The sequence below is a fragment of the Schistocerca cancellata genome, chromosome 9 (genome assembly GCF_023864275.1).
Source record: "Schistocerca cancellata isolate TAMUIC-IGC-003103 chromosome 9, iqSchCanc2.1, whole genome shotgun sequence".
Classification (NCBI taxonomy): Eukaryota; Metazoa; Arthropoda; class Insecta; order Orthoptera; family Acrididae; genus Schistocerca; species Schistocerca cancellata.
Genome location: NC_064634.1, coordinates 118453611 through 118477874, shown reverse-complemented (window position 1 = coordinate 118477874; position 24264 = coordinate 118453611). Strand labels below are relative to the sequence as shown.

The 24264-nt window shown below is 43.7% G+C and overlaps 1 protein-coding gene across 1 annotated transcript in view; it reads right to left on the bottom strand.

Annotated features, from left to right (window-relative positions):
- Positions 1 to 24264, bottom strand: part of LOC126101219 (roundabout homolog 2-like) — a 348383-nt gene that overhangs the window by 62757 nt on the left and 261362 nt on the right. Inside the window, exons 7-10 of the mRNA XM_049911911.1 lie at positions 24060 to 24261; positions 15862 to 16172; positions 7416 to 7658; positions 1566 to 1791 (exon numbers count right to left, since the gene is read on the bottom strand). Coding sequence (XP_049767868.1) covers positions 1566 to 1791; positions 7416 to 7658; positions 15862 to 16172; positions 24060 to 24261 — 982 coding nt within the window. The remainder of the gene's footprint in view (positions 1 to 1565; positions 1792 to 7415; positions 7659 to 15861; positions 16173 to 24059; positions 24262 to 24264) is intronic.

Sequence of the window (24264 nt, the reverse complement as noted above, 5' to 3'; positions counted from 1 at the left end):
ATAAAATACGCCATAGAGAAACGGAGGTCCTAAACTAAAAATTAAATGGCCTTCGCCATATTGCTCCGACTGATAAAAAGTAAAACGCGATTGACAGCCCGCGCGTCGTTAGCTAAAACGGCCGATAACTCAGACGTCATACACAAACGAGAACATAAGTGGTTAAAAAAAGGGCATTCCGTCAGAAAATGGTGGACCGTCAAAGGCTGAGCGCAATGAACACAAAGGGGTGGTGGAGCTCCACGTAACAGAAGTCAGTGCCCAATACGCAACCTAGCTACTAAAACGATCTCCCCCACAGAGAGCAGGCAGAAAGGAGGTCGTTCAACCCGCTGGGAGAGGCTTATTAACCCGGAGATTTTTCCCTTGAAAGGAGGGCCAGTGGTGATGTCAAAGTGACACCACCTGCTGATTGACGGCAAGACACGTATCATCGGAGGGAATGTAAGAACTAGCAGGACGAGGTGCGAAGACTGCAGTCGTGGCCATCTGTCGGGTACAGCACTAACCTACGGGCCTAGTGGTCCTGGGTTCAGTCCCGAAATGGGTGTTAGAATTTTCCTTCGTTCCAGTCGCTCGAGGAAGGCCCCAGGTCTACTCAGCCTGATATCAATTGATACCGGTCATCTTCCCAGGGGCTAACAGTCAGCTAGGGCGATACACCCACCACTCTCGCTCTCCTGGTATCACGGCGAGGAAAGGCTGAACTCCACCTGCAGTCACGCCAATAGCCCGGTCACGGGTTTGCGCCACAGTCTATGTACACTGGACGTAATCTGCAAGTGATTTTATACACTCTTGCTGCGGCAAAGGCGAACATAGGTCCTTCCCAGTGTTCAAATGTTCGCACACCTATCTTGTTGGTTTAAAGACAGTGTCAGTACTGCGTCAGAACTCTGATGACGTCCACACCATAGCTGAGTGGTCAGCACGGCTGACTGCCATGCGGAGGACCCAGGTTCGATTCAGGGTACTGCCAGGGATTTTTCCATGCTGGGACTACTGACAGGGTGTGCACCCCACTCGCTATGCCAACCGAGCGATTAGTAGCAGTTCCAAGGTCAAGAAACCCGACAACGACCGAGAGAGTGGTGTGCTAACCACATGCCCCTCCATTCCTCATCCGACGACGCCACTGGCACAGGTCTTTACGAATGAGAAGAAAAGTCTCTCTTCAGTCGATGCCTTTTCCTAGTTCTTTTAGCCTTTAGTCTTTTTTCGGAGTAGCTCTTTCTTCTCAAACCATTACTTAAATAATCGATCTCGTCCTCCAAGTAATGTGGGTCACAGCCTCGTTTAGCCATGTCGACTAATGTTTTGATCACCCGTCTTTTCTGCTTGAGATGATGACTAAAATTTTTATGAAGGTACATGTCTGTGTGAGTGGTTATCCATAGATTTTGTGCTCTAAAATTCCCTCTCGGCAGTAAGCTATAGCTAGGACCACGGCCTAAAAGCCTACGAACAAAAATCATCAAGGACTCAAATACAGTCGGAAAGTACTGCAGTGTATAATCATCTAAATATACCCAGGAAGTGTGTAGAGTAGCCGGCTTGGTGCTTACCGTCCTCGAGGGTGCGTGCCGTGATGGTGTTGGAGGGCCGGCCCTCGAGGGCCTTGTGGAAGGGCACCAGGAAGAACTGGTAGCGCGTGAAGGCGCGCAGCCCGGACACGGTGTAGCCGGTGGCGCCCGCGTTCATCACGGTCACCAGGCCGAAGGAAGGCTCGGCCGCCGACAGGTCGCGGTAGCGCACGTACACGCCCTCCACCAGCTCCTCAGCGCCCAACACCTGCCAACATCATCGCCACTGCTAATATCTCTTTTGCCGATGAGTTCTCAGGCGTAAACTATTGCCCACCCATCAGCCGCGTCAAGTGTTTTCAAATGCACGAGCTTTCGGCCGAGTGTTTCTCCATCATTGTTATATGTACACTGACTGTGGTGCGTGTGTGTTTTCATATTTTTTATTCTCTACACAAAGCATGCAGTTGGATTTCTGACCCACTGCAAAATTAAGTATTTTCAGCTGAGCTCTAGACGAGCTAATAGAGGGGCAGACAGAGTGCCTGTTGAGGATATCTTTCTAAAGGGATTTCCGGTTCTGGCATTTTCCAATAAGAGGATGACTGCTGACGGCACGTAGTTGTTGACCTCCAGACCTGACGCAGAAGTTCAGAGTTAAATGCCGAAACTCAACGCATTGCTCCATACAGTGACGTCATATGAACTTGCTAGTAGTGACCAGTCAGTCTGCTCGTCATCACTTCGTCCCTCGTATGCTACTCTGCTTCCCAAGTAGCAGAATTCATTCACTTCGCAATCCCCAGTTTCGATGCTATGTTTGTCGCTAATCTTACATTCGCTACTCACCATCACTTCCGTTCCTCTTCGGTCTACTCGCAATCCATAGTGTGAGTTCATTAGACTGCTCATTCCATTCACTGCATTCTACAGTTCTTCCTTACATTCACTGCAGCGACATTATCAGCGAAACTTATCATTGATATCTTTTCATCCTGAATTTTAATACCACTCTAGAACCTTTCTTTTATTTTCGCCTTTCCTTTTTCAGTGTAAAGACTGAAGAGGTGAAGCGAAATACTACAATTGTGTCTTATACCATTTTTATTCCTATCTCTTTGTCCTTGACCCTCTTATTATTTTCCTCTCTTTCTCTTGAACCTATTTACATTGCCCGTCTACGCCTATACCTTACACCTACTTTCGCGAGAATTCCCTACATCTTGCACAATTTAACGTTATCGGACGCTTTTTCTCGCACTAAAAATCCACTGAAAGTATCTTGATTTTTCTTAAGTCTTACTTCCATTATCAAATGCAACGTCAGAACTGCTCTCTGGTGTCTTTATCTATCTTAAAACAAAACTGATGGTCATCCAGCACTCAGCGCATAATGCGTTAAGTTGATTTTGCGATAGTTCTAGCACTTACTTGGCCTTCATATCTTCAATGTCTCCATCTTCTTCTTCTGTGACAGGTCAGTTGTGGACTGTTACGGTACCCACGCTTTCTTGGTCTGACACGATCTCTTTTCCCTTTTGCAATGCGAGTGCGTTTCTTTATCTGAAGCGGTAGTCTCAGTAGATCAATTCTTGTAGATGTTCGTTAGATTTATTTTTGTTTACCCCCAGTTTTTCTTTCACACATCACATTTTCAGCTGCTTTTGATTATCTTAGTTTCATACACTCCTGGAAATGGAAAAAAGAACACATTGACACCGGTGTGTCAGACCCACCATACTTGCTCCGGACACTGCGAGAGGGCTGTACAAGCAATGATCACACGCACGGCACAGCGGACACACCAGGAACCGCGGTGTTGGCCGTCGAATGGCGCTAGCTGCGCAGCATTTGTGCACCGCCGCCGTCAGTGTCAGCCAGTTTGCCGTGGCATACGGAGCTCCATCGCAGTCTTTAACACTGGTAGCATGCCGCGACAGCGTGGACGTGAACCGTATGTGCAGTTGACGGACTTTGAGCGAGGGCGTATAGTGGGCATGCGGGAGGCCGGGTGGACGTACCGCCGAATTGCTCAACACGTGGGGCGTGAGGTCTCCACGATACATCGATGTTGTCGCCAGTGGTCGGCGGAAGGTGCACGTGCCCGTCGACCTGGGACCGGACCGCAGCGACGCACGGATGCACGCCAAGACCGTAGGATCCTACGCAGTGCCGTAGGGGACCGCACCGCCACTTCCCAGCAAATTAGGGACACTGTTGCTCCTGGGGTATCGGCGAGGACCATTCGCAACCGTCTCCATGAAGCTGGGCTACGGTCCCGCACACCGTTAGGCCGTCTTCCGCTCACGCCCCAACATCGTGCAGCCCGCCTCCAGTGGTGTCGCGACAGGCGTGAATGGAGGGACGAATGGAGACGTGTCGTCTTCAGCGATGAGAGTCGCTTCTGCGTTGGTGCCAATGATGGTCGTATGCGTGTTTGGCGCCGTGCAGGTGAGCGCCACAATCAGGACTGCATACGACCGAGGCACACAGGGCCAACACCCGGCATCATGGTGTGGGGAGCGATCTCCTACACTGGCCGTACACCACTGGTGATCGTCGAGGGGACACTGAATAGTGCACGGTACATCCAAACCGTCATCGAACCCATCGTTCTACCATTCCTAGACCGGCAAGGGAACTTGCTGTTCCAACAGGACAATGCACGTCCGCATGTATCCCGTGCCACCCAACGTGCTCTAGAAGGTGTAAGTCAACTACCCTGGCCAGCAAGATCTCCGGATCTGTCCCCCATTGAGCATGTTTGGGACTGGATGAAGCGTCGTCTCACGCGGTCTGCACGTCCAGCACGAACGCTGGTCCAACTGAGGCGCCAGGTGGAAATGGCATGGCAAGCCGTTCCACAGGACTACATCCAGCATCTCTACGATCGTCTCCATGGGAGAAAAGCAGCCTGCATTGCTGCGAAAGATGGATATACACTGTACTAGTGCCGACATTGTGCATGCTCTGTTGCCTGTGTCTATGTGCCTGTGGTTCTGTCAGTGTGACCATGTGATGTATCTGACCCCAGGAATGTGTCAATAAAGTTTCCCCTTCCTGGGACAATGAATTCACGGTGTTCTTATTTCAATTTCCAGGAGTGTATTTTATCCATTCATTTACATCCCTTTACTGTTCTAAGAAATGTGCTTTTCAATCCTTGCATATTTTGTTTCGCTCTCTCTTCTCTCTCTCTCTCTCTCTCTCTCTCTCTCTCTCTCTCTCTCTCTCTCTCTTTTTCCAGTGACCACGATTCACTTCTATATAATAGGGTTGACAATGCGAGTGTGTTTCTTTCTGTACTTTATTGTTTAAAATTCTATTATTTGTCCCATAGATACTTTCAAATCTATTTAACTTAATCTGCATATCTTCTTCGTATTCATAAGATATTTCACAACCAAGATAGTTAAAATATTTTACCTGTTCTATTGTCTTTTCATCAACTTCTACCTTGGTCTTAACTAAATATTTTTCACAACATGCCACTGACTTCGACTTATAGAAGATATTTTCATATCGTCGTTTGCAGATATATATTTTAGTTCATAAATTCGTTTTTGTAAATCGTCTCTTTCTGAAAAATTTAGTTCAAGGTCTTGAGTGTATAGAAGTTATTTTAGCTTTACCGAATTGTTTAGTTGTGCCTCAGTGTTAGTCCTAGTATTCCATCTGCAGACTGCGTCCTCAATGTAAATATTGAACAGTGTATAGGGTAAAATGAAGCCTTGTCTCAATCCTTTATTTATTTGTATTATTCCTGTAAATATATCTTATATACCCAAGATTAATGAGGTTCTTTATACAGACCTTTTATAGCTGATATAAAATGTAGTGGTGCTCCATTATTCATAACTTTTCTCTTATCACATTATTAAAGGCTTTCTCAGAATATAGTAAGCAATATGTGTCTCTTTGTTGAACTCTCTGTTTCTCAACTGCGTCAGTCGTTGATCGTCCATTTCTCAACACGGCCTGTTTCTCCAATAGCAAACACTGTGCTACTGTTTCCAGTCTCCTCTTTAAAATTCTTGCAAATAGTTTATATGGTGTTTGAAGTAAGCTTATCCTTCAGTAGTATTCTCGTATATTTTTTCTGTTTTCATATATATCGATATTACTTTAGTCTTCTTCCAATTTTCTGGTACGTCTTCTAGCTCCCAGTACGTATTAAACAAATGTAACAGTTGAAGGTGTAATGACAACGCTACATATTTAACTGGTTCTGTACTCATTCGATTTAAACGCATTGCTTCTCGATCTTTTGTGGTTTTCGAAGGTGCTACGAATTCTTTTGTCATCGTGCTATCTAGGGCTTTTACTTTTATTTCTGAATCTTTTTCTTTCTTCTCTTCCATGTCTCGTTAGGTTTCACAGACCAACTTGAGTATTTCTTTGGTTGCACTTCCAAAAATTTTAGAATACCCGAAGAAGTGCTATCTATGACTTGAGCGTTAGCTAATCGTAAATCTTTCAATATTATGTGGAACTCTGACTAATCCTAAATCCCCTACGTCTTCCGTATCGACTCCCATTTCTTCTTCTGTCTCATCACCAGAAAGTTCCTACCAACGTAGAAGACTTGCGTATTCCACAGATAATGTCAGAGCACAACTGTTATTATAAAATCCAGCTCGAGCGTGTTTAGAGTCTTTTTTTCAGCAGAGGGAAAGTGGGGGAGATAGGAGTGAGCTTCTCGGATGTATTTCCTACTTCCCTAGAAGATCGCTGTCATGTACTGCTGTGAAACCCCTTTAAGGGGCTCCGGAACGCCCTATACTTGCAATGTTAAAATAACGCTTATAAATTACATCTTTCCTCACAAAGTATTTGAGGTAGGAAGTTGAACTTTTTACAGATAATTTATTGGAATATGGGCTACAACTTAACACAGGGATTTTACAAAATTTTAGTTCAGTTATTAAAGATGATTTTTTTTTCAATTGTAATGAAAATTCACAACTTTTTTTGCAATTTTTTATTTATATATTCAAAAATATACAGTTTTTTGGAAAAAGGCTGTGTTAAATTATGAAGAAGGTACTGTGTAACATTTACTGAAAGTTTGAAACAAATATGTTTGGAAAATCCTTAGAAAACATGTAATTAGTATGAGAAAATAAAAGTTTTGGGAATCGAGCGGCAAAGATTGGATTAACTTTTTAGTGCATTCCAGGTCCATAGGATGGATTATCTTCATCCTCTGCAAACTCCTCCTCCAGCTTCCTCTTGTTCCTCCTCCTGTTTACTCTTGCTTGTATTTCTAGACTCTTTACAGCCCTGTTTGCAGCCCAAAGGCGTTCCTTGTCTAAAGCAAGCATTGCTCGTACCATGTTAGAACCTATCTTCATTCCCATATTTCTAAATACCTTGCACCTTACAATGTTGCCATCATTGAAAGTCGCAACAGCAACTTTACTTTTACTCATTATTATTCTTCAACAAAACAGAGACTCAAGAAACAGAATTAATTACGAATATTTTCGAGATAACTACAGAGTAAATAAACATGAAACAATCGGCAATCACACCAGCGATATATATTGAACCATCACAGGTTAGCCACAACACATACTTTATCTCACATCACTAAAATGTACCTGATGAACACGGACGTTAATAATAACACCATTTGACAGCAGTTTAACAGCGCCACAGTGGGTCACGCCCATGTAGAACACATTTCAAAAAAAATTTGAAAATAGTTGTAGTCTTCGGAATTGAATAAATTATATTCTATTAAAAGGTAATAGTCTGCAGATTCAGAAAACGCAAAATAGTAAAAATTGAACTTTTCATGATTTTGAGCCTTTCCGGAGCCCCTTAAGCGGTTGTATGGTTTTAGTGGTGTGGTGGATAGCGTCCCTGCAGTAGGACGGTGGCACGCACCTGCCAGCGAAGGCGCACCGCGTTGGAGCTGATGGGCTGAGCGGCGTTGAGGAGGATCTGCAGGCGGCCGAGCGCCTCCCTGGCGGCCTGCAGGCGGCGCTGCTCCTGGGAGTGGGGGCGGCTGCCGCCCCCCGGGGGCAGAGTCCGCGTGGGGTGCGACGGCGGGCTGGCGCGCGACACCCCCGCGGGCGTCTCGGAACGCACCACCACCGCGTAGCGCGTATCCGGCCGCAGGCCCTCCACCTGCAAAACGTTCAAGTCGGTCAACGCGTGCAACGTGGGACCAAATGTAGAAGCAGCTTTCTCTTTCGAAACCTCTTCTCTGGGCACGAGAGCCGTTCAGCAGTAGCAGCGACAAAGGGCTTTAGGAAAAACAGGTCATTGACAGTTACAAATAAAACATCGTCCCACTTGCATGACGGCTAATGAAGAAGCGACGTATGACAAGTTTTGTGACGTCATAACGAGCAGCTACGAGCGTGAAGAAGCCAGCACGTCGAATTTTCTCAGTGTACTTTGAAACGTGAATTAAAGCGATGCAAAACAGCTATCTCCGTTATAGACGAAACGATGCAGTCCTCCTATTGGAATACAGCTAAAAGCGTCTTATTTATTTGATTTTGTAGAACAACGTTTCTGTTGCAAGTGTCAATTATATCTTTAACTATGTTTTGGCATCACCTCGCGTGTGTAATAGCTTTTCAAGCCATTCCCTCTACACTATTTTCTTTGAGTGAGCTTGTCTTATAGGATATTAGGCTGTCAACCATAACTACATATTCTTTGCAGTTAAGCTTAGTTCTTTCGCACATGATTGAGGTTGCTAATTTAATTTAAATTGCTTTCTAGGACATTGCGTTGTCTTGCTACATCTTCTCTTCAATTGAGTATAATTCTTTGCACGTCATTGAGCTTGTTAAGTTAATTTAATTTAAATTGTCTTACAGGCTGTTAGGTTCTTTATACCATACCAGAACATCTTCTCTTCACAATCGTTTCCACGTTTAGCCTTAATGTTTTCTGGCTCGTTGCCTTTACCTTCATGTACTGTTAGGTATAAAATTTTTAGTTGCGTTACTCCTGCGAAGTCATTGCGCCTCACTCACTTTTAGTGTTGTACATCCTTTTAATGGTGATACACAGTAACAGTGTGCTGAGAACCTCGTGCGCATATAAACAGTTAACGAATTAAAAGAATACGACAGAACATCCAAAGTTATGTGCTTTTCATTCACAATTATGAAGTTGTTCGACGAAGCAGCGAAAGAGGAATTAACTAACAATAAAATATGCTATTTCAAAATACCGATGCATTAAAGAAAATCTCTCACTACCGCGTCATTTTTGGTACGATATGTTGCAACAAAATTTTGATAAATGTGACGTCGCGTTTTATATATAACAGTCTGATGACAACCTCGTGAGCATATAACCAGTTAACGAATTAAAAGAATGCTGCAGAACATCCACAGTTATGTGTTTTTCATTCACAATTATGACGATGCTCAACGAAGCAGCGACAGGGGGATCAACTGACAAGAAATTATGCTATTTCAATATACCGATGCATTAAAGAAAATCCCTCAATAACGCGTCATTTTTGGTACGATTTATTACAACAAAATTTTGATAAATATGACGTCGCTTTTTATATCCTTTCAATGCTGTAAGCGTGTATACAGGTCCTGCCAAGCCATACCCATGTGTTGTGGACGTCTGTAAGTGCGCCGTTTGGGTTTTCCCGCAGTGCTATAGACGTCTGAATACGTCTTCTGCCACCTATCTCTGACTGCTGCGGAGGAGTACTTCCGTATCTCGATGAATAAAAGGTTTTCGAGGTTGGTGTATAAGTTGGTAGCGTTTTATCATAAGTTTAATAAACACAACGGATAAACATAACAAGTACTTTTAGTTATCAATAATACTATGTTCGTGTTCTCTGTGAACAACAGTAAGCCAACGCTGCGGTAACTTACCGACTGTGGAAATCGCAGCGCCAATTTTCATCTGGAGAGGAAGTTCCGTGAGTGATATTTGGTAGATATCGGAAAAAGTGAAAATCTGAGAGGGCAGTATAAAGTGAGTAAGGTGGATGAGAAATGACTTCCCAACCAACCCCTGCATAGTGCTTTTTGTCGGACTAGCAGGATGAGAAGGGGCGTTATCGAGGAGTAGCACCACTTCACACAGCCTTCCTGGTCGCTGTCCCTGGATTGCGTTTGCAAGGCGTCTCAGTTGTTGGCAACAACTGTCAGCAGTAATGGTTACATCTCGGGCAGGCAATTCCTAGTACACCACACCGTCGTTGTTCCGACGAGTGCGTAACATTACCTTTTGTGGATGAGCGTACGTCTTTGTTGGGGGAGGTGTTGCTTTGCTTGGGCTCAATTATTCCTTTCCTTTCTTTACGTTAGTATAGAGACACCATTTCTCGCCACCAGTAACGCTACAGGATAGGAATGGTCGGTGTTGTTCAGGAGCCAATTGATGACGAGCAAGCCGAGATGCACATATGACCACACGCTGATTATTGTGATGATGGCTTAGAGAACGCGGTACCGTACACCTGATTTTTAACTTTCCACTCTGCATGCAAATGTCGCACGATGGCGAAGTGATTACAGTTCATCAATTTGTCAGTTTTCGAGTAGCTACTATGACGTGGATAATCGTGGTTTAATATGTTTAAACCACCTTCATCAAACACCGAAGATCTTACTGAATGTGGTAAGTCACTAATGCCAAAACCATTCTTCTTAAAACGATACAACGATTTTCCTGCCGTATTCTATCCAACGGCGTTACCTCATACTCGGTGCAAATGTTTTCGGCTGCCTCAGTTGCTCTCACCCCACAACTGAAAACGGAGGAATATGCCGGAAATGTCCCGATTTCTCCACTTGACACTACATTTTCTAGCGTCCACAACTGCACGCACTATCTCCAAATGACAAAATGACGATATGTAAACTCAAATAGCAGCAGTGAAATACAAATAAAGTGACAATCGGTAAATTAAAATACTACAAGCAAAACAAAAACGCTACCAGCTTATGGGCCAACCTAATAATACGACACTTGTGTCTCATTGCACGCTCTCATTTGTAAAAGAAGAACAAAAAAAAGAACTCGTTTTCATATCGTGAGACGATAATGAGATGTTATGACTATATGATTCACGAATAGGAAGGACGTGAATGGGCGCGTCGCTCGCGCCCTTCCTTCAGATAAAAAACCCACTTACCTAACTTCATTTGTATTGCATTGCGTGTTAACCGAGGGCCTAGAAACGACGGAGAGGTCTCGTCCCCGCCGCAGCCGCAGTGGTCCACAACCCCACGACGACTACCGCAGTCCACTTCACCACTCCACCACTCATTCAGGGTTATTGTGCGGTTCGGCTCCCGGTGGACCCCCTCCACTAGGGAACGTCACACACCGGACGACTGTAACCGCTATGTTTGCGCGGTAGAGTAATGGTGGAGTACGCGTACGAGGTGAACTTGTTTGCGCAGCAATCGCCGACATAGTATAGCTGAAGCGGAATAAGGGGAACCAGTCCGCATTCGCTGAGGCAGATGGAAAACTTCCTAAAAACCTTCCACAGACGGCTCTCCGGATCTCGACACAAGTCCGCCGGGCGGATTCGTGCCGGGGACCAGACGCTCCTTCCCAATCCGGACCGCAAGGCTAAGCGGAGGGGCTAACTTCGTTTACTACAATGTATGAGTTAAAGTCAGCCATAAGCGTTTTTACCAGTGCAAAATCTTTTAAAATTTCGTGCAACGTTCTAGTTAATTTGATGGCGGATAATGGAAGGAAATTCCATTTTTTATCGAATGACGACATCAGACAGTAAGATGTGCAAAAATAAATTTTTTCACGTAATATTTCTCAAAAAATTGGGTGAAAAGAAGTTCATATCGGCCGGAATGCCGTCTCTCAAGACAGGCACTAGAATTTTTGCGAGCACTTCAGCCATAAGCAAAAAGGTTATGATGATGTTCTATGAAGCAGCGACGGAAGAATTACCTAACTATAAAATATGATGATCAGGATACCGGTGCATTAAAGAAAATAACGGGTCATTTTTGGTAAGATTTATTATGATAAAATCTTAACAAATATGACGTCGTTTTTATATGTGTTACCCTACATTATGGGGAAAAGGTGAGGATGGAAATATAAACGTCTCCTGAAGTTTTACTCAATCAGTCGTTGTGTATATCTACACCGCATAAGTGGAAATGAAATCTCTAGATAAATGTTGAAGATGAGAAAATAATCAAGTCAGAGTTAAATATTTTGAGGACGACGATGGTGGATGTAAAACTATGGAAGTGTATGGAACATGATTTCAACATCTCTAAAATGTCAGAAATTTTTATCGCCTGTTCCAAGCAAATGTCAGTGTCATTTTGTCTAGGGTGAGGCAGAATGTTTTTAGCTCTTCATTTTCAAAATCTTGCGCACTCTTGAATCGACTGACATCTTCATAACTTTCTTACGGATTATCTCCAGCCATTATCGATAATTAATAACAATATAAGCACACTTATTTCGCTCCTATCTATATTTAAAAATATAATCTATATGGTTGGCGCGGAAGGTATAGCACACAACTGCCGGCAAGCGCTGCAGCACCTTGCAAAGAACGTCGATGTGCATCGCTGTTTTCGCCATCAATGACGTCAGATTTTTCAATTCAGTTTCACTGACATTCATGATATCGCTCTGTTTTATATTCCGAGTGCTGAAGATTACCTGAACTTTCGTTTGAGCCTTTCGTGAGCCGTTCGTTTTCCTCAAACTTTGTGTCACGTTAAAGCTATTGTAGTGTTTCCAACACATGAAAAATCGATCAAGAAACTCATTATCTTTCCTTAAATACCGTAGTCTGAATTAAGATCAAACGTGTACAAGACTGTCTACACCAACTTAAATGAACTGTCATCTAGAGCCCTTAACTGTGTCAAAAGTGACTGAATGAGCAGTTCTCGCAGTTTTTATTTCGGGATTAACTGCACTTAACAGATTTTATATCGCATCGATAGAGAATTCGACCGACCGTCCGCTGCAAGAAGTATCAGAGATATCGACTGTGCCGTGCCACCGACGATTGTGTCGTAAAGACGTTCAAAACAAAAAACTTGGAACGTGAAATATTATATGACGAAATAAATGTACACGAACCTTACGTTGGGCGGCGAAAAATATCCATGTTTTATGGTAAATATTAAATTTTAATCTTAGTATCAAGCAGTAAACTCTTAAAATATAATCATCTCTATGATGTTAACAAGGGAGAAGAACGCTCCTAGATTGTTCTTCTCTTCCTCTTCCTTCGCTTGTCTCTGGTGTTAAGAAGCAGACATCTTGCTGCACGAAACTAATGTAAGCTTGTACGCTGTTAACCTTGTTAATATAGTACGTTAAAGTTTCTATTTGAGTTATTTCAATGTACAGTGAGCCCTCTGTCATGTTCCTTCCATTGGTTTAATTTTTCTTAAGACGTTTACAGCTCCACAATAATAGTGGCCGCTGCTTCAACAGTCGCCATTACGCGTCGATCTAAAAAGCGAAATCAAAGTGGAAGCGCAGAGATCGCCCGCTTTAACATTTAACAAACATTTTTTTCACAGCAATGAGCCACAGCGGAGAGCAACATTAGTTTAATGATTCTACTTTTCACTTTACGCCGAGAGCCAGGATTCAACTACCACAGCGTGAATATGATGTTAAGAGGAGTATTCTTCGAGTGTTGTGCGGGTCCACAATAAATTTTTGGGTCCATGCTCTTTAAAGAACAAGTACGCCGAGGCTAATTATCATACTGCTATATTTTCTTTCTCACGTAATATTCTAGGAAATAAAAATCAGTTAACAATTTTTTCATTGGGATCACACAATTAAATTACGCGTATTTTTAAAGTCACCAAATAAATAAAATAAATAAATAAATATACTACTTCAGTTGAATAGCCCCTTCACGCTTCTGCTTACCTTGAAACATTCAGTCCAGTAATACTCGGGGTAGACATAGATTTTTAATGAAGCAGTCGAAAAAAATTAATCCGCCACCATGAAATTTGTGATGGTATTAGTCCTTCTCTACGTATTAACTCTTGCGGATGACACGTCTCAACGACGGACGATTTGGTGGAGACGCTGGTTGCAGAATTCTGAATTTTAGCAGTCCAGGGACGTTCCACGTAAAAAACCACCTCTTTATCATTCTGGAAATGACTGCCTCGCATTCGGAGGCCACACGAGTGAGGCAAAATCTGATAGCCCAAAGAAGCCGCATGTATGACTGTATGGTGCAAAAAGAACTGCGTCGTTGTCGTGGAGTAAAAACTCCCGCGACGCTGTGTGTTGAGAGCCTCCTTTTATCTCGTCAGGGCATTTCGGTAGAATTCTCCTATGACAGTTAAGTACCACATTACGGCAATCCCAAAGGACACTGAGTATCGCCTAGTCCCGATGCTGGTTGAGCCTTCGCCTTTTTTGGCGGTAGTGAATTCATAAGTTTTACTGACTTCACTTCTTTGTGTCTTGTTATAGCGATAACCCAGCACTCGTCCTTGGTGTTTAGGCGATTGCAGAGATCAGTAGAACACAGCTGCAAGATATGCGCTATTTCTTTGGTTCTATGGGATTTTCCAGTGGGTGTGAGGTGTCGCAAAACCCAGCAAGTGGCAATTGTTTCATGTTCAGAACTTCGCGTTAATTTTAGAAACAGATTTATAACAGATTTTTCACTTTTTAGGGTTCAGTACTTCAATCAGTAAGTAAAATCACTTTGTTATCCGACTATCCGTCTGTCTCTCCGACTGTTACAAACCTTTTCTCTCAGAAACGGGTTGACATGCCCTGTTGAAATTTATGTCGTCTACAGTCCCTTCATGCTGTCAGAAACGTGAGCTTCTAAGTAAATTGTAATAAAAAGATACGGCCATCTATGTCACATATCTGGACTTGAGCAAACTCACTCAACAAAGCCTATAGGATACTTTCCTAAGTCCTAGCACCATGAAATTTGGCAAGTAGGCCTAGCACGGCTTCACGTTGCAAAAACGGGAAAGAATTTGAAAACAGTAAATTTGTAATTTTTTTTTGTCATATGATACCTAAATGTCTGTCTGTCCTCCATCTGTTAAGATATCTTATTATCAGGAACGGATATGGGTATCAAGCTGAACATTATGTCACATACTAAGGTTAATGGTCCCTTGGCACTGTAATATGTGTAAGCTTCTGAGTCAATGAAGTCAAAAGGTACGGCCATTCATGTGAAATATTTTGATACTCACGAACTCACCCCTCAAAGCTTATAGTGCACGTACCGTTGGCCTAGAATCATGAAATTTTGCACGAAGCAAGCTTTCACAGTACGAAAAAATAAAAAAAATCCGAAAAATATAAATTTGCAATTATATCGCAAGAAAAAATATTTCCCTGGTCATTTGTTAACCCATGTCAGACTTGGGATTAAAACATTCTCCAAAGTCTTGGGATTCCTGGGACCGATATCTTTGCCAGTACCAATGTCGGTAACAGGCAAGAGTGGTCGAGATGCTCGATTCCTAAAATAGATAAGCTGTCTATATACATAATTAAGTTTAAACGCAATTCTCAGAGCGCGAGTCCCATTGGCACAAGAACAATTTAAATTTCACTGTCGCCCCGATTGTGATACGCTGATACTTCCATAGCGATTCCCAGCTCTAGCCAGAGAGACGGACAGCCATACCGTCTGTCGTTAATCTGGCTAGTTTGACCACACTGGAAGCGCCTGCCGCACCTAAAGACTGTGTCAACTGATGGTGTATTATTGGCGTATACTTCCACCGACCATGCGTTGATGGTTATGACGTTATTCCTCGAAATGAAAAAAAAAAAAAATTATCGCACGATAATCCACTGTATTGATGGACTGTACGACTTCTCTTAGGCTCCTCTAGCGGCATGCCACGGTCGTGTGGCGCTGGAATTTTAACGTGTACCAAGACTGGAGAGATGTAGTCAAAACATACAAAAATTTAATTATCTGTCTCTATTTTTTCGAGACGTTATTCATAAATTTCATGTATACCCTCCTACTCGTATCCACAGCTTAAACCCTTTTCACCATACCATATCGATATTATCAAAGAAATGTCGTCCAGATTCACACTGGTGAACAACAAACATCTTATCACAGAATGTTGTTAGACTGACATTAAGGTTTCGGGAGGGGATGATATTTTGAAATTAGCAAAATACATTCACTTCAGTTTTATTTCTATTACTAAACTGATCGCATTGGTTGCTAAGATTGTGAACTTGACGTACAATGTGTTTCACCTGATAATAGTATGCAGCGACACTTCACTGAAATTGGAAGGCACTCAGTTATGGAATATTTTCTCAGATCTTTTGCGAGGAGAGCCGGTGAGGTACTCACGGTGAAGGTGTCTGGAGGCAGCCTCCTGCCGGCCACGACCCACCCGCCGTGCAGGTCCGGGCAGCAGTACTCCAGGGTGTAGCCCAGTACGTGGCCCTCCACGGGCCGCCACGTCACCGTCAGTGACGTATCCGTGACGTCAGCGACACGCGGCTGTGACGGCGCCGGAGGCAGCGCCGCGGCGCTCCACGGCACCGCAGCTACCGAGCCAGACGGCGTCTCGCTCAGCGACAGCAGCGCCGAATGCATGCTGCGGCCGCCACCGGAAGCTGCCCAGCAGCTGTACTTGCCCACGTCCGACGGCTGCACCTCTGCGTTTGCAAAGCAACGTGAGCGTTCGATATATACTAAAATTGATCATGTTGACACTACAGTCGACTGACACATATATTAATGAGTAATGAAAACCAGAAAAGCGGTATTATCACACATTTATGATATCACGACCGGTTTCGTTCATAGATCATCTACATCTACATCCATACTCCGCAAGTCACCTGACGGTGTGTGACGGAGGGTACTTTGAGTAACCGGGCTTAGAGGCCGAGCGGTTCTAGGCGCTACAGTCTGGAACCGCGCGACCGCTACGGTCGCAGGTTCGAATCCTGCCTCGGGCATGGATGTGTGTGATGTCCTTAGGTTAGTTAGGTTTAATTAGTTCTAAGTTCTAGGGGACTGATGACCTTAGAAGTCCCATAGTGCTCAGAGCCATTTGGTACTTTGAGTACCTCTATCGGTTCTCCCTTCTATTCCAGTCTCGTATTGTTCGTGGAAAGAAGGATTGTCGGTATGCCTCTATGTGGGCTCTAATCTCTCTGATTTTATCTTCATGGTCTCTTCGCGAGATATACGTAGGAGGGAGCAATATACTGCTTGACTCATCTGTGAAGGTATGTTCTGGAAACTTCAACAAAAGCCCGTACCGAGCTACTGAGCGTCTCTCTTGCAGAGTCTTCCACTGGAGTTTATCTATCATCTCTGTAACGCTTTCACGATTACTGAATGATCCTGTGACGAAGCGCGCTACTCTCTGTTGGATCTTTTCTATCTTTTCTATCAATCCTATCGAGTACGGATCCCACACTGGTGAGCAGTATTCAAGCAGTGGGCGATCAAGTGTACTGTAACCTACTGCCTTTGTCTTCGGATTGCATTTTCTTAGGATTCTTCCAATGAATCTCAGTCTGGCATCTGTTTTACCGACGATCAACTTCATCTGATCATTCCATTTTAAATCACTCCTATTGCATACTCCCAGATAATTTATGGAATTAACTACTTCCAGTTGCTGACATGCTATATTGTAGCTAAATGAGAAATGATCTTTCTTTCTATGTATTCGAAGCACATTACACTTGTCTACATTGAGATTCAATTGCCATCCTTGTACCATGCGTCAATTCGTTGCAGATCCTCCTGCATTTCAGTACAATTTTCCATTGTTACAACCTTTCGATATACTACAGCATCATCCGCAAAAAGCCTCAGTGAACTTCCGATGTCATCCACAAGGTCATTTATGAGTATTGTGAACAGCAGCGGTCCTACGACACTCCCCTGCGGCACACCTGAAACCACTCTTACTTCGGAGGACTTCTCTCCATTGAGAATGACATGCTGCGTTCTGTTATCTAGAAACTCTTCAATTCAATCACACAATTGGTCTGAGAGTCCATATGCTCTTACTTTGTTCATTAAACGATGATGACTGGATGACTGGACGTGATGAAAGCTCAAAAAATAGTTACGACTCCTTCACACAGTGAAAGTAAAATTATGTTCCATTTCACAAGAACAATTTCAAATATCTGCCGAAAATCGCAAAAAAATATAAAATAAAAATATCGGCTCTAGAATTGCCATTTCGATATCGATATATAGAGGAAATATATGTCGCTGAAATATATAGATACTTTTTAGTGAAGATGCCGGTATATCGATATTTTGTGAACTAACCTAGACTGCTGATATCGTGTCTCTTCTCCTTTCCTCAGTGGCTATCAAGGCGACAGTTTGAACAACACCCGATAACACTCCCGTCTCCTGACGCGCCCAATAAATCTATTCGCCTTACTACAGGAGCGCCCTTTATCAAGTTGCAAGTCTCTTCAGTTTAGTTACTCACGTATGTATGATGAATTGTCGGTTACTTGTTCAGTGACTTCAAGGTTTTCTATGCTTATTTACATTATATCCCTCTCGCAGCGCTAGTCTTTAATTTTTTGCTAATTCAATAACATCAAACCCGCTTGTTTTCAGCGACTGGTATTTTTTCATTCCTGTGGTATTGCATTTTATACTGAATGTCCACTTGGGGCAGCCGTTACTGTGCAACGGGAAAAACCACGCTTTCGATATTCAGCTTTTTGGTCCTAGCCCGAAGGCGGATCCTGTGGCACAAGCTTTGTTTTGGAGTAAGCGAAAGCGACACGGTTTTCTTCACCTGATAAATAGTGAGCCAGGCTAGTGACAGCAGCTTGTGTGTATACATAACTTTCAAAGACAGAACTACGATGGTATTATTACAGGATATGTTTGTGACAAGTGAGAGGAACGTAACACTCTTATCAACAAAATCGTCATGAGAGGAAATGTGAATAACAGAAAATAGTCAGTGGTGGCCGAAGTTTACAAAATAATCCTTTGTATGAAGGGAAATGTGTGTTTCATACAATAACTACAAAGAAAGATGGTTTAATATGAGAGTTGCGTTAAGCTAGCACTAATAATATTGTGTAGAAAAACAAGGCCCTTCATTTCTGGTATTCTGTATTCGATGCTGAACTCGACTACATATAGTTCAGATATTATTACTAGACAATAAAATTTTAATAACATAATGTCTCTTAATAACTATAAAATTGTTGCTAAGGAAGGTCTCTTTGAGCCAAAATTTAGCCGGCCGCTGTGGCCGAGCAGTTGTAGGCGCTTGAGTCCGGAACCGCGCTGCTTCTACGGTCGCAGGTTCGAATCCTGCCCCGGGCATATATGTGTGTAATGTCCTTAGGTTAGTTAGGTTTAAGTAGTTCGAAGTCTAGGTAACTGACGACCTCAGATGTTAAGTCTCATAGTGCCTAGAGCCATTTCAATTTACATAAAAATGAAGTACTTTGGTTTGTAGGAATTCGGGTTCTTTCTGGGATAATCAGTTCGGTTGCGAGTGATGTCATGAGGCTGTTGTTACTGTAGCGAAGGCCTCTCAACACCGAGAGACGTAGACGTTTGTACGCTTTTATGGACAAACTGTGGGCTCGTGTTCCTAAGGTGAAGCAGAGATCGATAACAAGCGCAGTTACTACATCTTGCAGTTCTCATTATGCACGACATCACAGATGAAGAACGATGCCGTGATGCCCCAGTAATGCGAATGTGTGGCTAAACAGGAGGCCCATTATTCGGTGGCAAGCAGCGTCATGACCTGCTCAGATTAATTTCGGTAGATCATTTTTAAGCCGTGTTAACAAGACCTTACTCAAAAGGAACGACACTGATTGGTAATTTAAATCGATGAGTGGTGACCGACTGGATGGCAACGTAATCGTACAGTGCTCTACTCTGAAGCAGAGGAAACTGCAGTAAACGGCTGCGAGTAGCTATGACCAACGGTACTGCTTGTTATCATGTAAGATCATCTTTCTACTGCAGTAGACACTCCCAGTGCAGACTCAAACTCAGAAAATTCAGGGAGGATGCAGTATTATTATTATTATTATTATTATCATAGACGAACTAGCGACATGTCCTGGCTTTACAGTGGTAGCACCAAGTAACTATCGCTGAAGGACTTGTTTGAGATAGCAGTAATTTTGTGTACAGGCCACTGCGTAGAATAATGATTAAAATTCACAGAGCACGGCTAGATAACTGAACATCATAGCCAATGTAAACGATTTAAGCAACAAACCACTGAAAAAGTTACTTGCTCCACGTTTAATAGGCGTTTGGAGTGGCATCTCGTCATAATGATGGGAGCTATTAGCTACTGCGCCGCCTGGTCCTATTGTCACTACAACCGCATGGTCGCTGGCGTTGGCAGAAACGAATAAGCAGGTAGACGACAGGAAGTGTTGTGTACATATCCGATATGTGACGATAGTGAACGACGGAGTCATCGGACACCTTTTATTGTGCTACTTACATGCAGTTACCATTGCTAGCAAACTGGTTAACGTCAAGCGTGAAAGTACATGGTTTTTCCTTTCAGTTCTTGCTCTAATGGAATAGACAGGCTGCTGGCTTGTTGATGCACAGATCCTGTACTTAAATATATAGCTCTAAATTCAACAGTATATTTACAACGTGCATACAATAGTTTTATAGGCCGGTATGTCGATACTTTTTCTGTCGATATACCGATATGTCGGTGCTTTTATTCGATATATCGACGATTCTTAATTACATTTCTTAATATCGATATATCCGACTGGACTCTCGATATTTTTAGAAACATCAACAGTCCTGATCAGCACATGTTATTGCTCCCAGTTCTTCGGTGCCCGATACATGGGTCGTTCTATCTCCAAACCCGTGCAACCACGGGGGACTGTCTTGTGCCAGTGTGTGAAGTATGTACCAATAAAGTATACACACTTAACAACTGACAAGCGTATTTCTATTCTGTTCGGCTCTTAAAAGGCAATCTCCTTGCTTAAGAAGCTAAGGAAGGCACACACACAACACGCAACAGTGACCAATATGTGGCGGAAGATTAGGAAGGAGACTCACATAGCAACTGAAGCAGATATCAACATGAAATTAATTTTATCCATAGTGAATGCTGTCGAACTCCGTGACTGTTCCTTCATAGGGTGTAGAAAAATTTGCGCCAGCAGTCACAATAAAAGGTTATTTATTTTTCACACGACTGGTTTCGGACTTGCGCCCATCCTCAGGTGTTTATACATTCATGTACATGTTTATATTGCTAGTGATCACTGTATAAATACATAAATATTATTTGCTGGTGACTAAACAGATACAAGTGTTACAGTTGTAAGTGAGGATGGGCGCCAGCCCGAAACCGGTCGTGTGACAAATAAATAACCTTTTATTGTGACTGGTAGCGGAAATTTTTCTGCAACATATCAACATATCGCGCACTAAAATAGATGATGCTGTTGCGAAGAAAGCCATTTACAATGACAAAAAAGAATACAAGTTTGTACCATCCGGAGACTTTACCTACATGATTAAACATCTTGATAGAAAATGCGTAGGACAGAGAGTAAAGAGCCTCACAGGCGACGACGGGAAGGAACTGTGCTGCCATAACAACAACAACAGCAACCAGCCCTTGGGACTGTGGACACGGCAGCCGGCAAGGATTGATAGTCATTATATCCCGTATGATATTCAAACATTACCACCATCCGATCAACATCATTTACCATCTCCTCTGTACGACTGCGATGAGTACGAATACCTAAATCAGTTGGCGGCAAAAACAGACAGGATTTGACAAAAGAGTTACAAAGACACATCACCTGTCTGAAATACCTATTAACAACCTGAGCACACGTGCCGATATTATCAAAGACATTTCAATATAAACGAGACTACCTTCTTTTTCAGTCGAAACAAAAGTATCATTATAAGGAGCAACGTCAAATATAAAGTAATTATTTTAATAAAATGAAATTTTCACTCCACAGTGGAGTGTGCGCTGATATGAAACTTCCTGGCAGGCTAAAACTGTGTGCCGGACCGAGACTCGAACTCGGGACCTTTGCCTTTCACGGGAAAGTGCTCTACCGACTGAGTTACCCAAGCACGACTCACGCCCCGTCCTCACAGCTTTAATTATTTTAATGTTGGAATCCTATTGTAATCATCTTTCCTATATTTTCGTACTAACTGTGAAGTTATTGTAGTTACATCTTTACCTTTTATGTATTACCATACCGTTTTCCCTTCAGATCTGTAATATCTTTAGGTGGCTGAAAGGCTAAAAAACCAACATCACAATTAAAAATAATTTGACACCGTCAGTGATTCGGTTAGAGGAAAACCGTTGCTAACAGATTCAAGTAACGTGGGCAACAACGTTTTGATGACAAGTCTCTATCATTGTGTGGAGGAGACTAACAGCAGATGGGAGCACCACAGTGGAGCAAACAGGCGCCAGTTTAATGCTAGATAACGGCAACATGTAAGGAGGCATACCATGCAGAATCATGTCGTCGTTATGAGCTACTGATCCATCCACAGCACGTAGCACTTGGCACAGATTAGCAGCTGTGTTGAATCACTACAACTTGAACCATGAAGTATGGAGGAAGGTCAAAAAAATGGTTCAAATGACTCTGAGCAATATGGGACTTAACTTTTTGAGGTCATCAGTCCCAAGAACTTACAACTACTTAAACCTAACTAACCTAAGGACATCACACACATCCATGCCCGAGGCAGGATTCGAGCCTGCTACCGTAGCGGTCGCGCGATTCCAGACTGTAGCGCCTAGAACCGCTCGGCCACCTCGGCGGGCGAAGAAGGTCGCCTGGAATGTTGCTGGATCGCGCTAGACATTAGTGTATACCGACGGTAAATTTCGAGCGCGAAACCACAGGACGCGATGTCTCTAACATGGCAACACGGCATCTTTCAGGCAGGCGGTGGATGAATTTCTCGCCTGGTGGTTTTTTACGTGGCATGAAACTGGGTCCCAAATACGACTACCGTTGTCTCTGACCAGCACAGGGCGTGGAAACCTACTGTTCGATCAGGTGCATCCTTTTGTTTCCTCGCAGCTCTTTACAGGTTAAATTGCACCTTTCGCACGATTCTTGATGTCCAGCGCAGAAATAATGAGCAGTTGCTGCACCGCTGCGCTCCCATCCGTATCTATATTCCCTGCCGGTGAATCAAACTTACACGAGAAGTCCGCCAATTTTTCTCTCTGGTAGTGGCGAATTTCCTCAAACTGAGATACTCAGCCGGCCGATGTGGCCGAGCGGATCTAGGTGCTTCAGTCCAGAATCGCGCTGCTGCTACAGTCGCAGGCTAGAATCCTGCCTCGGGCATGGATGTGTGTGATTTCCTTAGGTTAGTTAGGTTTAAGTAGTTCTAAGTCCAGGGGACTGATGACCTCAGAGGGTGTCCCATAGTGCTCAGAGCCATTTTTTTTCAGATACTCACACCACTAACTTACTACGCTGGCTCGCGGCTGTACGAGTTCTGTTAAGGAATGGCCAAACCACTGCACCCGAACCGTGTTAGAACAATTTTAGGAAGTTTCAGCGAAGATGAGGATAGTGGTGCGGTGTACGACGTCACCTCTAAGACGTCATCGAGAGATAAATGCACGCCTTGGACTTAACTCCGACATGAGCTGGTGCTCCTACTGAACTGGTGCATCGTGAGGTTCCAAATGACTTTCGAAGGGTGGTGGAGTCCGCGTTCCGACTTCTGAACGCCGTCATAAGAACGAAAAGTGGGTGATGCACGCTGCTGGACAAATGAGCTCCTCGTCCGCCCCCCCCCCCCTCAAAGCCCCCCTTCCCTTGAAGGCTCAAAGGATGTTTACCGGCCACCGTCTGATCGTCTGCCATGCGGTGTCATGCGGATGCGGTATGGAGGTGCATGTGGTCAGCACACCGTACTCCAGGCCGTTTGGCAGCCTTTCGAGACCATGGAGCCGCTACATATCTTCTAGGAACCCCTCAATTAAACTCACTAGGCTGAGTGGACTTCGCGCCAATCCTCCCACCAGGAAAAAAAACCTTTGGTAGCAGCAGGAATCGAATGAGGGTCCTTCGTATGGCAGCCAACTACGCTGACGGCTCCCCTACGTAGGCGAACTACACGCCTCTTGATAGGTGTGTCTAGTTCGATTGTCCTTCACTGTATGATGGGCCATGCTTCAATGACAAACGTGCTGTAGCGTAATTTCCCGCTTTTTAGGGTCCATAAATGACGGGCACCAGTCCTTGCGGGTGAAGTAATTATCACATTTCTTTGACCATGTGTTATTACTGCCACTCCAATATCATTTACTCTAAGAATCTGGAGTTTGGCTGTTTGACTGCCGAATACGTGATAGAATTCTTTGATACAAAGCAGTTATCAGATAAAGGAGGAAGGGAGTTTATACAATAGATGTAGACAGCCACAGAAGCTCTGCAAGTCAATAATTTACTAGTGGATTACGATCATTTATTTCAAGAGAGAGAGAGAGAGCGAGACTTGCCCTGAGAACTTACCCTTGATGACAAGCGTTCCGTTGCCCAGCACTACTATACGCCCTCCAGGGACCAGAGGATCGTCGTTCTTCTGCCACTGCACGGATGTCTTGGCGGCACCAGCCGTGAGGCAATGAAACACTGCTGTGCCCTTTGGTGCGATCTCCATATCTCGAGGGCCGATGTCAATAATAGGAGGAAGCTCGTCGCCAGGGGCCAAAACCTA